The sequence below is a fragment of the Lutjanus erythropterus genome, chromosome 14 (genome assembly GCF_056507025.1).
Source record: "Lutjanus erythropterus isolate fLutEry1 chromosome 14, fLutEry1.hap2, whole genome shotgun sequence".
NCBI lineage: Eukaryota > Metazoa > Chordata > Actinopteri > Lutjaniformes > Lutjanidae > Lutjanus > Lutjanus erythropterus.
This window is the reverse complement of record NC_139330.1, coordinates 26,232,924-26,248,317: the sequence shown is the minus strand read 5'-3', so window position 1 is coordinate 26,248,317 and position 15,394 is coordinate 26,232,924. Positions and strand designations below refer to the sequence as shown.

The 15,394-nt window shown below is 39.5% G+C and overlaps 2 protein-coding genes across 3 annotated transcripts; both read right to left on the bottom strand.

Annotated features, from left to right (window-relative positions):
* Positions 1–1,856: 1,856 nt before the first annotated feature.
* On the bottom strand, positions 1,857–6,884 carry cgasa (cyclic GMP-AMP synthase a). Its single transcript, XM_084736725.1, has 5 exons — positions 4,887–6,884; positions 4,515–4,728; positions 4,011–4,268; positions 2,867–2,966; positions 1,857–2,304 (listed from the first exon to the last, which is right to left on the bottom strand). The coding sequence occupies exons 1-5, from the start codon at positions 5,934–5,936 to the stop codon at positions 1,974–1,976; spliced, it is 1,953 nt and encodes a 650-aa protein (XP_084592851.1). The 5' UTR covers positions 5,937–6,884; the 3' UTR covers positions 1,857–1,973.
* Positions 6,885–6,886: 2 nt separating this feature from the next.
* On the bottom strand, positions 6,887–12,433 carry eef1a1a (eukaryotic translation elongation factor 1 alpha 1a). Of its 2 annotated transcripts, none has more exons than XM_084736726.1 (8): positions 12,186–12,433; positions 10,673–10,856; positions 10,364–10,543; positions 9,168–9,464; positions 8,253–8,403; positions 7,834–8,090; positions 7,279–7,513; positions 6,887–7,171 (listed from the first exon to the last, which is right to left on the bottom strand). In XM_084736726.1, the coding sequence occupies exons 2-8, from the start codon at positions 10,814–10,816 to the stop codon at positions 7,047–7,049; spliced, it is 1,389 nt and encodes a 462-aa protein (XP_084592852.1). In that variant the 5' UTR covers positions 10,817–10,856; positions 12,186–12,433; the 3' UTR covers positions 6,887–7,046. The 2 variants fall into 2 exon arrangements, with proteins under 2 accessions (XP_084592852.1, XP_084592853.1); XM_084736727.1 differs by having other exon boundaries at positions 10,673–10,853.
* Between the last annotated feature and the right edge of the window lie 2,961 nt (positions 12,434–15,394).

Genomic DNA, 15,394 nt, shown 5'->3' with positions numbered 1-15,394 from the left:
TAAGATTTACATCTAACCAGAACACAGTTGTTAACATTTCACAATTATCACATTTTTCTGTTTTCTTTCCCTCTGTACTGAGGCAGATCATGCCAGCACTTGTATGTTCGGTTTTAACAACTGAATTCAGGAGAGCAGAGTAGTGTAAAATTTAATATTTCTAAATGATAGTGAGAGAATTTGTCAGCACTTCTGATAAAGAAGCTGGGTCATCAAGGACAACAAACGTAAAAATTCCAGGGTTTTTTTTTGTTTGTTTTTAGCATTTTAGTGCATTTACTACGTATCATTTGTTCCTCACAAATCAAAGTATTTTGTTGATTTCCATTTAGAATTTGTACTTTCTACTCTCCAGGCAGTTATTGGTTTGCATTCAATTCAGCACAATATGAAAGTTGCTTGTAGGAATGCCCTTACCATTTTTAGAGTGGTTGAATTGTCAAGCAGGTAAAAGATTAAAAACTGAATCGAAAAGTCACGTACAACAGATCTGGACATGGTCACATTTTAGTCAAAACCACTCGGATCCCTAATGTCAGAAGTTTCCTCCACCAGAGTCTCTACATGTTTTTCATTCTGTTCTGAAAAGACAAGATGCTAGTATGAGCTGGATAGTCATGTCGCTTTTCATATTTTACATTGCAGATTGGGTTGGCTGTCTGATTCTTCACATTGTGTGGTGTGTCTGGATGCCTGCAGCCTCAGGTAAGATCACATTTCAAGCTACATCTAGTGAGAGGAGGCAACGGTTTTGGTTTGATGAAGTGAATGGGAAAGGGGTAGAATTGATAATACACTCCTTGCTTGACAAACTAGTTAAAGTTCAGATGTTAGACTTGTCATACTTTGACACCTTAATTTTTTTCCATGCTCTTTATTAATACCTGGTCTCTTACAGTAGTTCCTCATAAAAAAAAAAGAAAACGGAGGCGCCAAACAACTTAACAGCTATTGCATCCATTCATCTCACCTCATAATCCCAATCCAATAATAATCATATTCTATCTATCATAATAAAGAGAAAACAACAGTAACGTAATAATAGTGGTACATTTGATAGAGAAATTTTAACATTTGAAAAGAAAGTCAGGAAAAAGGAATAATTAAGTAAATAAAACAAGAAATTCAAAGGAAATAATTGGTTTTGCTCAGGGAACACCTTAATATTTAGATGTATATTCTTATGTCTCACATCAAACATCTTCTCCATTTTATACATTTCTGTAATTGTAAGGCCTCTGGTTTCAACCAGCTTTTTATTATTTCTAAATTCTGAGAAGATAGATTGTTGAGAAAGTGGCTGTGGTGCTGTAACAAGTAATAAGGAGTATGCACTGAAAAATGGTAAAGATTGCTTTGCGTATTTCAGGTCAACATTGTTGTAAAGCCAGGCAGGAAAAGATTATATGGTTGTGGTTGGCTTCTACTTGCCCACACTTTTGCGTTTTTTGGTGCCACATTGCTGACCCATTAAATTAAAGTGACCACAAAGTGCAAACTAAAAAATATTAAAGCAAGACCCAAATGAAGAATAAGATGGCTCATATTAGGCAAAAACATAAGTACAAAGAAAAAAAGAAGAAAATTTTATTTAATTTTGCAGTTCGATTTGATGTGACAAAATTATTTATCATTCAAGATAGTTATTAATTGACAAATTGTCTTAGTTTTCTTTCTTTCACTTAAATGTAGCACTTCTTGCAATGCTGTTATGAAGCACTTGTCATACATTTAATATAAGTGCCAAAACACAGGAAATGATAAAGCAAGACATTTATTAAAAATAGGTCTGGATAAGGATAAATTGGGTAAACACAAGAATGTTATTGTTAAAAAAAGAACGATTGCAATTTTGATTATGTTGTCTTCCTTGAGAGAATACGCTGGGTTTAGTAGCCCAGTTTTTTCTTTTTACTTTAAGGATGTTTCATGTGCTATCACAAGGTAAACACTTGGTATTTGTTGTGAAGTTGTCATTTGAAAATGGGAAAGCCGTTTTCACATTCCTTCTTGATACACTGAGCCAGTTTAGTGCACTTCTTCTGGCCAGGACCGAGGAGCAGGTTCTGAGTTGGGATGAAGAAGTTGTAGAGTTCACCATCTTCCAGACGGGCTACAAAGTCCATCAGGAGCAGCTGAAAACAGTGGCTCAGATCTGAGGCTCTCCAGTCACTATCTTTAGTTCTGGAGCAACAGGCGTGCAAGAGCGTGGTCTTGGCGTGGTAGGAGCAGAACTTGTCAAATGAAGGTTCCCTTTCCTTCAGCAGACTGAGAAGGTGCTTCAGAAGCTTCAAGCAGTCCTTCCTGTATGGAAAGAGAAAAGGACAGACTGCTGTGGGTTTTCCCCTCAAGGACAATAATTACATGGTGACGTTTATTTCTAAACACGCATACAGAAAATTTGTATTAATGGCATGTTGTGTGCATGCATTTGGACATTGACCAATACAGTGAGATGACATGAAATAAGATTAGAAGAGTTTGTGTGAGTGAGTGAGTATTTACCATTAACTGTGGGTTGTAGCTAACAATCAGAGTTACCGTCTCATTTACATTGGCAGCTCTTAACACCTATACAAACAATTTCCTGTGTGTGTTTGTGTCTCTGTATATGCATGCAGTGTTAGGGCCAATGGTCTGTCAAGTGACGTGTCGGCAGGGTCTGACTGTGCAGGGAAAATTAAACAATGAGCTTTCCTGCCAACAGAGCAGAATCTGTTCACACTGGCAACACGAAGCAATTAGTAAAATGACATTGCTTCTCATAGTACCTTTAGATTCGTTCTGTGTGATTGAAATACGATGACTTTGATAATAGAAAATCCAGTGTTGTACTTTCACTTCAGGAATACATTTAAAATCAAACCTGCAGCAGGGTGCTCCGCCTTTTTCACAGCATGTCTTCTCCGATCCGTGATTCTTCAGTATGGCCTTCTCAATATGGGAGAATGAAACCCGCCAAACATCTATAGAAGAGAAAATACTCAATTGGCAGAGGAACTTGAGGCTTCTCTTTTTTTATAGTCATCATTCATAAAACAGTTGATGTGAAAGCCCCAAAACCTAAAAGATGTAACCTTAAGATGTGAAATTGTAGAACGCAGTAAATGTACGCTGGGTGGGCACTTCTGATGCTCCCATGAACGGACAAAATTATTTCAAGTGAATGGACTCTGGGCATGAATTTAACAGAAAAATTAAGCTCATGGTATGCCATAGTATTGGGCAACTTGTGAGATTGTGATCTTTAACAGCTCAAATGGTGTATACACTTTAACAGTACATTATCAGTCTTTATTTTACAGTACACTAATAAGATGTAACAAGCTGTACTTTATTAAATTCGACAATTATGAGAAATGATGTGTTCTTTATTTACCAGTAGTTATACCCTAATTAGACACTGTACACCTAACAGTTCATGAATGAGATGTAACAAGCTATACTTTTGCACAAAAACTAGAAATGATATGTTCTTTATTAGATCCTTATTAGACTTTATTAGAGGGTTATTACATGACAACAGAACTGTACTGTAAACTAAAGTGAAATGGCATATCTGCTACTTGCAACGCATCTTCTTTGGCTGGTCCCATACAGCTGGCCAAGACCAATGCCAACTTTGATCAAATCACATTATCTGCCTACAGTATTACAATAAATATGTACCGTCGCTCATAAACAAAATATTCCTTTACTTCAATAATTTTGGCCTTTACTTGGTAGATCTGGTTCATATATTATTTTTAAATGTGCTAAAGTAGCAGATATGTGATTTCACTTATGTTTACAGTACATATCTGTAGTAATGAGTCCCAAATTACACATTATTTCTAGTTTTCATCTAATTTGATACAAAATACATCTTCTTACGTCTTATTACTGTACTATAAAATAAATCTTGACCTTTTCAGATCATACTGTGCATCCTTGAGCACTGTAATAGTTTACATAAATTATATCTTATTGAAGCACAATCGGATTTTCAACAACTGAGAAGTTAGACTTACCTTTAGCAAGGACCCCATCTAATTCCACTGTGCCCTTGCCTTCATATTTTGGGACAAGGTAATATGCTTTTCGCTTGTATTCCTGCTTTACTTTGGTTCCCAGCCAGCCCTCTATTTTAAGGCCTTTGTTGGTGAAAGGCGGCCAGCTTGATTTAACCATGAGGCAGAGAACAACATCCAGTGAAATGGTGATTGATTGCACTTTTCGGATGAGGGTCACCGCAGGACAGCCCTTTTTCTTTTTTGTCAGCTCCCATTCTGAAAGAACAAACAAGGAACATAAGTTAAATGTTCTATCGTTATGTGCAGTGTTTCTATATCAGACATTTTCTTCAGGATTTCTTTTTTTAAATATTCATCATTAAACACTGACATATATTATAACCACAATACAAGTTTCATTAATGTAAAAATTTAATCAGAAGGATTGGAATTCAGTGAATGTGGACATTCAGCATCATCTTAAAGAAACTTCAAGGTGTTGCCGCATTGAAAAGTACTCACCTTTGAATCCCTTGACACTTTTCTTCACTTCGTCCCTGAACTCCTCAAGCATTTTACTGGCGGATAAAGTGGTGGTCTCTTGAAATTTTTGCAGAGTCCTGTTGCCACGTTTTAATTCCACACTGTAAAAGGCTCCATCCTCTCCAAATGGTTCAGTGGTCACTCGGTCAACAGGAATGGGTAGCATGACGTCAAATTCATCAGGGTTAGAAATCTGTATGCACAGAATCATTACTGTATATAATGAATTATACAATACATAGTTGTTCAAACAACTGTACTGATTATGGCTATTTTTTTCTAATTTGAGTGCTATGCACCACTTATTAACCCTTTCCTCAAGCGATGATGATGGTAACTATAGTGACTTACCTTTAGATTTTCATAGTAACTTCCAGTACGTAGTGGTTCTTCTACGTCTTTAAAGCACTGAGTGTTCTGTTTCAAATGGGTGATGATGGTTTTTATTATTTCATTGATGACTTGTGAAGTATCTGATCTGTCATTTCTCTTAATCTTCAGTTTTGCCAGAGTTGAGGAGAGGATAGTGTCCACTGCAGCTTTGTCTTTACACCAGTGTTGTGGTTCACGAGCCTGTAGTGTCTCTGGCTGAATCTTTATTGTTTTCTCGTCAAACTTTACTGCTGGTTTTACCTCGCCACCACGTGTTTTGGCTTTGGTGGCCTTATCCTTTGTGGTGTCCTGTAGTGTCTCTGGCTGCATCTTTATTGTTTTCTCATCAAACTTCACTGCTGGTTTTACCTCGCCACCACGTGTTTTGGCTTTGGTGGCCTTATCCTTTGTGGTGTCTTGTAGTGTCTCTGGCTGCATCTTTATTGTTTTCTCGTCAAATATTACTGCTGGTTTTACCTCGCCACCACGTGTTTTGGCTTTGGTGGCCTTATCCTTTGTGGTGTCCTGTCGTGTCTCTGGCTGCATCTTCATCATCTCCTCTGAAAGTTCTTCTTTTAATTTGGTTTTCCCACATGTTTTTGCTTTTGCAGTCTTCAGAGAATCCTTTGTAGTGTCCTTTGTTGTTTCTGGCTGTGTCTTCGTTATCTCTTCTGCACACTGTTTTGCTGTTTTGGCTCTGCTGACACAGGTTTTTGCTTTTGTGCCTTGTACAGGAGGCTTTGTGTTGTCTGTAGGTGTCCTTTCCTGCTTGTTGATCTCCTCTGGGGAATGATTTGTGGTCTTTTCTTTTCGTGCGCCCCGTACAGATGGCTTTTCCTCAGTGTGGTTTGTCTTTTTCTGCTCCTTTGGTTTCTGTTCCTTTGTGGTGCCATTCTGCCTCGCTTCTGTAAAATCTTTGCCTGGACATCCAGTCAAACATACTTGTTTTGTTTCCTTAGGCTTAGTTTTACTGTTGTCACAATTAGTGTCAGGACTTTTTGCCTTGCGTGGTCTCCCTCTACCAGTCATGATGAACCAATGAAAGGAATGAAACCACTCTGTCAGAGTTATACTCAGTGTTTCCGGTAAGTTTATGAGAACACGCCCCTTAACTATTTGGCAGACTGCTCTTTGGCTGTTTGAGACATGGAAGTGAACTGATATTTAGAATTTTTTGTGCCATTATAGATTACAGAAACAACCTTTTCTGGCAAATACTTTTTTGTACTTTATGATCTTGCAGTTTGTTTGAAAATCATTGATAATTCCTATTTCATTCATGAACCAATAGTGACATCTTGTGGGGAAAAGTCTGTATTGTAAGCATGCTCTGATTTTTGTCAGACCTGTCTTAAAGGATTGGAAAGTTAAAGGCTTCTGTTGCCCTGTGACCTCTTTGCAGCACACTCAGAAAAAAAAGACTAAAGACCACAGCCCAACATTTTGGTTGAAACATGTTTAATGTTGCAAAGTGGCTCATGCCATCTTACAGTAAGGTGCAGTAGCTTATGCCAATTTAAGCTTCTCCAGTGCAAGTGCAAAGTTGGCAAAACGCCAATCAAAGTGCCTTAAGAATTAACAGGTGGCCTACTCTGAGTCCCTCGGCAAGGACACATTTGGACCATTAGTTTGAAGTGCTTTTTAAAGCTTAAACACAACAAATCACTAAGTTCTGCTAATCTACTACTCAGAAGAACATAGTTTTAACTTCTTGCCATAGGCTCCTACAGAGCACCATGTAGTTGCAAACAAACACTAAAAGCAAGACAACATATACCATGTAAAGTGACCAGTACCTGCACTCCAGAGGTCATACATTTCAGTACCTCGAATTATTCAATGTCTCAATATTACAGAAAGGTATTGCCATGAACCAAGTTAACGGTGTACATTTAAAACTACCAGTTTGATATTACATTGTACGTAATGGTAATCTAACCACTGAAATGGAGTCAGGAGTGCCGCCTCAAGGACTTAAGATCTTAAGTTAAGTTTTTCTTTCCTTCGAATGCTTTTGCGATGCATTGTGATGATTAACCAGTCTTTGATTATTAAGTTGAAGCAGCCAATTGTAGGATGAAGTTGGATGACTGATGTCCTGCCCTGGGAGACCTTGGGGTCGGCAGAGTAGCACAACATTCATTTGTTCCTCTGAGCCTTCTGGGCGGACTTGGTAACTTTACCCGTGGTGGAGACCTTCTTCTCCACCCCCTTAATCACACCGACGGCCACGGTCTGACGCATGTCACGCACCGCAAAGCGACCTGCAAGGTGAAGAGGAGTAAAGATAGATATCGTAGGTGATCCTTTGATCTGGTATGACTTACAGTGGAGTCACAATGTCACTAGTGTATCTTACACTTGAACTTACCAAGTGGAGGGTACTCGGAGAAGCTCTCAACACACATTGGCTTCCCAGGAATCATGTCCACAATGGCAGCATCTCCAGACTTGAGGGATTTGGGGTTGTCCTCCAGCTTCTTGCCAGAGCGGCGATCAATCTTTTCCTTGAGCTCTGCAAACTTGCAGGCAATGTGAGCTGTGTGACAGTCCAGCACAGGAGCATAACCGGCACTGATCTGGCCAGGGTGATTAAGGATGATCACCTACAAAGCAAAGACACAACATAGATGGTATATTAACAGAAAAGTAATTATTGATGTGGTTGTCTCATTCTGACACCTTCCAGCAATGCCAGTCAAGTGAGTTCTGTGGTAGCAATTTTAAAAAGCTTGCAATGTGATGATCAAAGGTCCATTGAGGCTATAATGAGATTCAGAAATTCCTTTTTTGATAGGAAGCATAAATATAGATTTTAAAACAAATATTTATCAAGACTATAAATAGTTCTGACTTAAGGAAGAGCAGAATGTGATAAATCATGCTGATTTTTCATTTCTATAAATAGATCTCTTGCAATGTCTACCTGAGCAGTGAAGTTGGCAGCCTCCTGCGGTGGGTCGTTCTTGCTATCACCAGCCACATTGCCACGACGAATGTCCTTGACTGACACATTCTTGACGTTAAAGCCCACGTTGTCACCAGGGAGGGCCTCGGTCAATGCCTCGTGGTGCATCTCCACAGACTTGACCTCAGTGGTCACATTGACGGGGGCAAAGGTCACCACCATGCCGGGCTTCAGCACGCCTGTTTCCACACGGCCTACAGGCACTGTCCCAATACCTAAGAAGAAAGTTCACCACAGACAACATTCAATGAAGAACATTGAAGGAACATAAAGGTAGCTCAGACTTATACTTAAAAAACCCAAACGTCTGCTGTTTGGTAAAACTCTCTGAACAAGAAGGGTGACCTATTTATCAATTTTGTCAGTGCACTACATGCCTCCAATCTTGTAGACATCCTGCAGGGGCAGACGTAGAGGTTTGTCTGTTGGACGGGTGGGGGGCTGGATGGCATCCAGAGCCTCCAGTAGTGTGGTCCCTGATGCATTGCCTTCTTTCCTATTGATCTTCCACCCCTTAAACCACGTCATCTAGAGAAAAAAAAGATAATGTACTATATTATACATTTAACACAATTATTGTAGTTTAAGCGGTTTTACGCATATGATCACCACTACATTTTCAGGTAGCTAATTTTGACCAAATACTGAACTGGCTCAATGTTTAGAATTAAGACTATAACTTTTGAAATGAACAAGTAACACTTAATTGCCATTCCGAATGACAGATGGTGGAATTCATACTTGCTCAGTTAAATACACTCGGGGCTTTTGCTGTTATAGCCGTACTTGGTCTGGTATGACCAAAAGCTCATGATGGCTTGAAACACTGTTTGCCCCTGTTAAAGCTGTAAATTGATAAGTTGTGTTCCAGCCTTTTTTGTCTCTGAGAAGAACCTGATTTCAGCTACATTTTGCTGAAAGATGCACAGAATACCCTATTTCTTATGGTGGCTAATGTTAGCAAACTTAATCTAGATATTGCTATGTTACTGACATACTAAGTCAGTTTTGTGGTTTTTGTGGCTCTTCTATACCTGTGCTACTGCCTTTACCAGGAGTTACATAGACCTCCATAGCACTCCTATGGTACTTCAAAGGAAAAAAGGTTACTCATGCTCTTATGCTGCTCTGATTATTTGAGTTGGAACAGCAGTAGTAGTGGCTGTTTAGTCTTTGAGCCACAACTTCACCCATCCCTGGCCAGTCATACAAATTAGTATTCAAATTTGAGACAGTGTACATCTCATTCATTCCTCTAACATTTGCATTACTCTGCTATGTGTTCTACTTACATTGGGGCTGGGCTCAAGCATGTTGTCTCCATTCCAGCCTGAAATGGGCACAAAGGCAACGGTATCCGGATTGTAGCCAATCTTCTTGATGTAGGTGCTCACTTCCTTCACAATTTCCTCGTAACGCTTCTGGCTGTAGTTTGGCTCGGTGGAGTCCATCTTGTTGATGCCCACAATGAGCTGCTTTACTCCCAGAGTGTAGGCCAGGAGGGCGTGCTCACGGGTCTGTCCGTTCTTGGAAATACCTGCCTCGAACTCTCCCACACCAGCTGCTACAATCAGCACAGCACAATCTGCCTGAAGATGCAAATAGAAAATATCACTGTTGTTGCACAGCAGCTTTGAAAATTGAACTGATTAATTTAGGGTTCAGAGTTTATTGTGTAACTCTAAGAGAATAAGTCAAGGTGAGTCATGTCTTACAAGATTGATCTTTCCTAAGTCCCATCTCTTTTTGCTTTGTGCTCCAATAACAGTTGAGCAAACTTGGCACTGGGTCAACTTTCTCCTTTTTCTTTAAAAGTGACATATAGGGTCGCATTAGCTTGCCAAACATTTGCCACCTAGCTAGCTCATGTTAGCAAAACTCTAGCTAACTAGCTAGCCAGTGATTGATGCTAATTAGCTTCCTAGTTAGCTTGACTTTTTCTAACATTAGCTAACTTAAGATGTGACTATATGTTGCTTTTAGAATCCCAGTAGCAACATCTTTTAACCATCTTCAAAATTTAGTTTTCTGTTCAACATAGTCTGGTCTAGCTCACAGCATACCTAAGTACATTAACCAGGAAAGGACTAAACTGACCAAGGTTCTGAGTTTGCTCAATTGTAAATGGAGCACTGACCAAAAAGTTGAGGTACATAGGAAGGGTTAATTAAAAGGTACAAAGTTGATAAACATTTGTTTGATATCAGTTCTGAGTTCCACATTTAGCAGCAATACAACCTTGAAATGCAACAATATGAACAACTTACTGTTCACCTGTGAACGATCTTGTTGCTACTTATTGGATGCTGTCTATTATGACTTTTGTGGCTATACACAGGAATAAAAGCTTGTTCTACTGTTGCTCTCAGGACAAGCCACCATAGATGAGTTGCTGGTCAGTCTTTCTCAGAGGCACAAAAGGACCCCACAACAATGCCATATGGCATGTAATGCATACAGAATGTCAGAGCATGCTCATGTTACACACCTGGGAGGTCCCAGTGATCATGTTCTTAATGAAGTCCCTGTGACCCGGGGCATCAATGATGGTCACGTAGTACTTGCTGGTTTCAAACTTCCACAGCGAGATGTCGATGGTAATGCCTCGCTCCCTCTCTGCCTTCAGCTTGTCCAGCACCCAGGCGTACTTGAACGACCCCTTCCCCATCTGAGAAAAAAGTCACAGATAGTAATTTAGCCATGATTGGTATGGCTTTCATCTTACACTGAGAGGTGTGCAGACCTTGATCTTGAGGAAAAGAATTGGTTGATCTTCCTCTTGCCTGTATCTTCTTACCTCAGCAGCTTCCTTCTCAAACTTCTCGATGGTTCTCTTGTCGATGCCCCCACACTTGTAGATGAGGTGGCCTGTAGTGGTGGACTTGCCGGAGTCCACATGGCCGATCACGACAATGTTGATGTGGAGTTTCTCCTTTCCCATGGCGACTGGAGCTGGCTGAAGTCACGAAACAGTCTGTCTGCTAAAACCAGTATCAAATTAGTTGGTACAGCATGCAGGTGGCTTGCAGGGCGAGAAACAGAAACCTGTCATGTAATTGACAGATTTTGAAAGGTCTCATATGAGCAGAATGGTGGTTAAAAAGATACTTTGTTACTGCTATAAGCGAGGATAAAGATTTTTGGTAATTTAATACTATCGGACTTTACAAGATCACACAGTCAAAGTAAGCAAATGTATTGCAAGGATAGAGATAAAAACAGTAATAGTGCTAATGCTTCCCCAAGAGATTGGCGCAGGAAGAATTTGAAATGCTGCACGAAGAAAAGATGAATCAATTTTATGCTGTCGGTTCTGGATATATTAAAGGGAGGTTACTGATGATGACGGCTCCAGACTGTCAATAGACGGTGCATCTCAGAAGATTAGGAATTGTATCAATGGCCACTGAACTGCGCCAAGAACAAAACCCTCTGCCCCTCCTACTCTCTATTTGTCCATCCATCCACGCCCCTGCTCTCCTCTCTGTCATCCAGCCTGCTCTCCTGTCCTCCCTGCACACATCAAAACAATTTGGCTCTGATGTTTCGCAGCAGCACCGTCCTCCTCTTTTCGCAGCCACAGACTTACTAACGCTTCATTCCAAGCCAGAATCCACCATTTTGTCAGGTCCAATCCACTGATAGTGTAGCAGCCATTTCTCAGACACTGCAGTGTTCTGCACACAGGTTAATGCAGAGGAGAGGACACACTGATGTTAACTCTGCAGGACTGTTATAATGATAGTGTTGACCTTAAATATAAGAAATCACACATGCACTACAGATCTTTTAGAGTAATAATAATGTGAGTGGAGATTTATTTAATCTGAATGCAGTTTGCACCTGATAGAAAGACGCTTTAATCCAACTGTAACATGAATCCCCTCACTTGATCTTGGCCAGACTTGCTCAGGTGAACTCAGTGCCAGGACAGACAACCTATTTACATGCGCGCATTTATTTCATCTGTCGTGTATAACGTCACGACAGCTGCCGCAGTGCGCTTTAAAGCACAAATGATGATAAAACGACGAGCAATGAGGAAAAAACAGCACAGCCACTGCTATAAATCTAATGTTTGAAGGATTTAACGGAAATGTCAACCCTCCGCCATGTTCTATCATCTGCCCGCTTGCTGGCGCCGGGACGCGTATTAACTACCAGCCGTCTGCCCTCTTTTCTGCATCACAACAATATTCCCTAAACACCGCCTGGAGACCGATCCGCTGAAGAAGACGCTCATTTGTTTCCATGATAGCATCCAAAACAAAATCCCCTTCAATGCATTAATTTCATTTACCGCGTCGTACCTGAGAGCTGCCCGATGTCAGGTTAGGTGCAGGACCGGAGCGGAGAAGAGAGACGCTGATCCGGTTATAGCGCACAGGACAGGAGGGGGTGTTGCGTAATTGCGCGCACCCGCAGCTGCGCATCATCACAGCGAGGGACCAGGAGAGGTTACCGTAAACGAGTTTATCATAGGACACAGATACCGAAGAGGAGCGTCCATTATCGGACAGGACCTCTACACGGTCTCCTCACAAAATATATTAGACAAAGCCCCTCAGCGCGTCTGTGTAAACATTAACAGAGTAGATACGTGTAATTAGGCATAAGCATCGTGTTTTTATTGACTGCTGCTCCCTATCAGAGCGTAAAATCGCTCCCCAAGCTGCAGCATTATATCCAGTAATGAAAGTGGGTCACTAAAGAGATACTTGAAGAGGTTTTGCTTGTAATAGAAGTTGGATGTGTGTTTCAGAGGTGGTGTTGGTTATGTGAAACGGGTTGAAGCCGCGCGGGGAACAAATGAAGCGCGCAGCAGGTGGAGCGCTCACCTTACCAGACGCTCCCGAGCTGGATTAACATTAACCCCGATGCCCTGAACTGCTTTCCAGCGCGTCAGTCCGCAGGTCCGTCTGCTAATTTATCACAAGATGCATATTTGAGAAACAGGCAAACACGAAGGGAGAGCAATCTCTTAGTAAACATACTGCTTTAAATTGAGTTATCATGCCCTGAAGAAACCTTTTCTAATCCCGTGATACGTTTTATCAGGACTGGGTAATAAGGCTTATGAATAATGTCTATTTTAGTCCATATTCAGTGCATATTTTGATATACATGTTTTCCCTAAATTAACTTACCGCAAATTTTCATATAATACAAACATATGCTGATCTTATACAATCTAATGCATTGCTTTAGATTAAACTACCCAATAATTTATAATGTCTTTAAAAGTAGCTCAGACTTAAAGGTGCAGTTCACCCCAAAACCAAAAGTGCTCGTGTTTCCTCTAGTGCTGTTCATAAATTGTTTTGGTGTGAGTTGCCTAGTTTTAGAGATAGATGTAGAGTTTTTGCCTTCTCTCCAATATAATGGGACTAAATGATACTAGTCCTGTGGAGCTCGAAGTACCAAAAAATTCATTTGAAAAATTCAAAACCTGCGTCTCTTTCCAAAAGTCATGATCCGTCCAACCTTGTTGTGAGTAGTTTAATGTACAAACTAATGTCTGTCTGCAGTAGAATCTCCCAAACCACTTTCTTTGTATTAGAAAGAAAACAAAATAAAAAAAAATGCATCTCTTTCCTCTGGCCTGTAGTGCTATTACAAAACTAGATCTGGGGTCAGTGACCTGCAGCACCAGAGACATATGCAGCTTTTTTGCCCCTCTCCAGTGTCTTTCACAAAAAAAAAAACTATATGGAATTTGTTCATTCAGAATATTCTGATCTTGCCACCAAATTTCATTCAAGACTCAAACTAATTACAACTGCACTAATAAAAAGCACATTGTTTCTGTAGGTAGCTGAAAGCTGTGACAGAGGCTAAACAATGAAATAATAACTCAACACAATATCAGATTTGAGCAGAGCTGTATATGATGAAGTATTTACAAGACATGACAGTGATTTAAGACATTTCTGGAATGTTTCCAGCTTGAACATTTGCAATGAATACCATGTCAGTACAGTTTGTATATGTATATACATCAAATTTAATTCCCTTTACTCTCTGTATAGACACTAATGAAATGATAAAAAGCAGTAACGGAGTGAATCCTTCATGGATAGAATGAATCCTGAATTGTCTGACCAAGTTTATTCTAATGTAATAAGGCACAAGTGCGTTACATCTGAAACTGGGATGATGCTGCTGCTACTTGCTGACAGAAATTACAACCAAGACAAAATGTTTTCCCTTATGGCTTGATTTTGATTTATCCCTCTATAAACATTATAAAGGGACAACCTACATAGAGTATCATACATGTGTAAACAAAAAAATATTTAATCAGCTGGCCACACTGATGAAAAAGCTAAGAATTCAAATTTACCACCAGCCATGGTGACTACTGCATATTTTCAGGTGTTAACTGTGCAATTTGAAATAATTTTAAAATCCGATCTAATTTAGTTGACACATGAAAATTGAGAACTCATATCTCAATGTGGTAAAAAATAAACATCCTTTTCAATCCTTGTAAGACATAAGATACCTGAGAATTGACACACAAAGTGCAAATCCTGTGAATAAAATAAGGCTGTGTCCACCATGAACCTCTTCAAAGCACTTCTGTCTTTTTTACCAACAGCTTAGCATCGTCTTAGTGTTACAGATTGAAAATATAAATGATCCATGCTTTCCATATGCATTAACTAATGGCTGCTTCGCTAATTAAACGAGGAGCCTGGTGGACAAAACCTCAAAGAACAATACATAAAACATACATCGATAAAATCCCTTAACTGCACCACATGACAAGTAAATACAAAAATGGTCCATTTGCAATCACATAGAGGACAAAGAGCTTTAAAATCATTCTAAAGAGGCTTCACTGTAAGGCATTTTCCCAAGCAAGTGTTTGTGCGCTTTGTGCCTGTGCCGTCACAAGGTTCTCTCAAAAAAGATGTTATCAAACGTGTGTCTAGTTTGGGATGACATGTTTGTAAGTTTTTGGGCAAACCTTTTAAATGCTAAAACACAACACTTATTGGCACTTAGTTATCATATTTTCTGTTATCCCAAACTTCACATACACAAGTGAAAAAAAAAAACATCCCTGTTAAGAGTGAAGATCTTTACTATGCACTGTAAAAAAAAAAAAAAAAAAAAAAAAAAACGTAAAGACTCTAATCTGAATTAGTATTTCAAGAAGAACATTATTATTTGGGTGCCTCAAAATGAAATTGTTGAAATTGAAAATATTAAATCATTAATCCTTATTCACTTTCACTCAACCATTTTTTAAATACATTTTTGAGGGTTTCAAGATTCAAGTTTATCTAAAGAAGAAAAGAAAATTGTCTCAATGAAACATTTTAGTAGGCAAAACTTTCAAAAGTTAACAGCCTTCACTCAGTTAACAAGCTCGAGTGAAGGCAGAAATGAGTCACCTCAGCATTTCTTTTTTTTTTTTTTTTTACAGTGTGGTAATAAAACTCAAGAGGGTGTACTGTGGAGCTCTAGGTTAGAAAAATATTTTAAAGCAGAAGTGCTCTGGAGGCAGAAA

Excerpts from the sequence above, each read along its gene's own strand:
- eef1a1a (XM_084736726.1), bottom strand. The coding sequence starts at position 10,816 with ATGGGAAAGGAGAAACTCCACATCAACATTGTCGTGATCGGCCATGTG. Across the intron at positions 10,544-10,672 it reads TTGAGAAGGAAGCTGCTGAG|ATGGGGAAGGGGTCGTTCAA; the intron begins GTAAGAAGATAC and ends CTTTTTTCTCAG. Across the intron at positions 9,465-10,363 it reads TGATCACTGGGACCTCCCAG|GCAGATTGTGCTGTGCTGAT; the intron begins GTGTGTAACATG and ends TTGCATCTTCAG.
- cgasa (XM_084736725.1), bottom strand. The coding sequence starts at position 5,936 with ATGACTGGTAGAGGGAGACCACGCAAGGCAAAAAGTCCTGACACTAAT. Across the intron at positions 4,729-4,886 it reads GTTACTATGAAAATCTAAAG|ATTTCTAACCCTGATGAATT; the intron begins GTAAGTCACTAT and ends CTGTGCATACAG. Across the intron at positions 2,305-2,866 it reads GGCGGAGCACCCTGCTGCAG|GAAGGACTGCTTGAAGCTTC; the intron begins GTTTGATTTTAA and ends CTTTCCATACAG.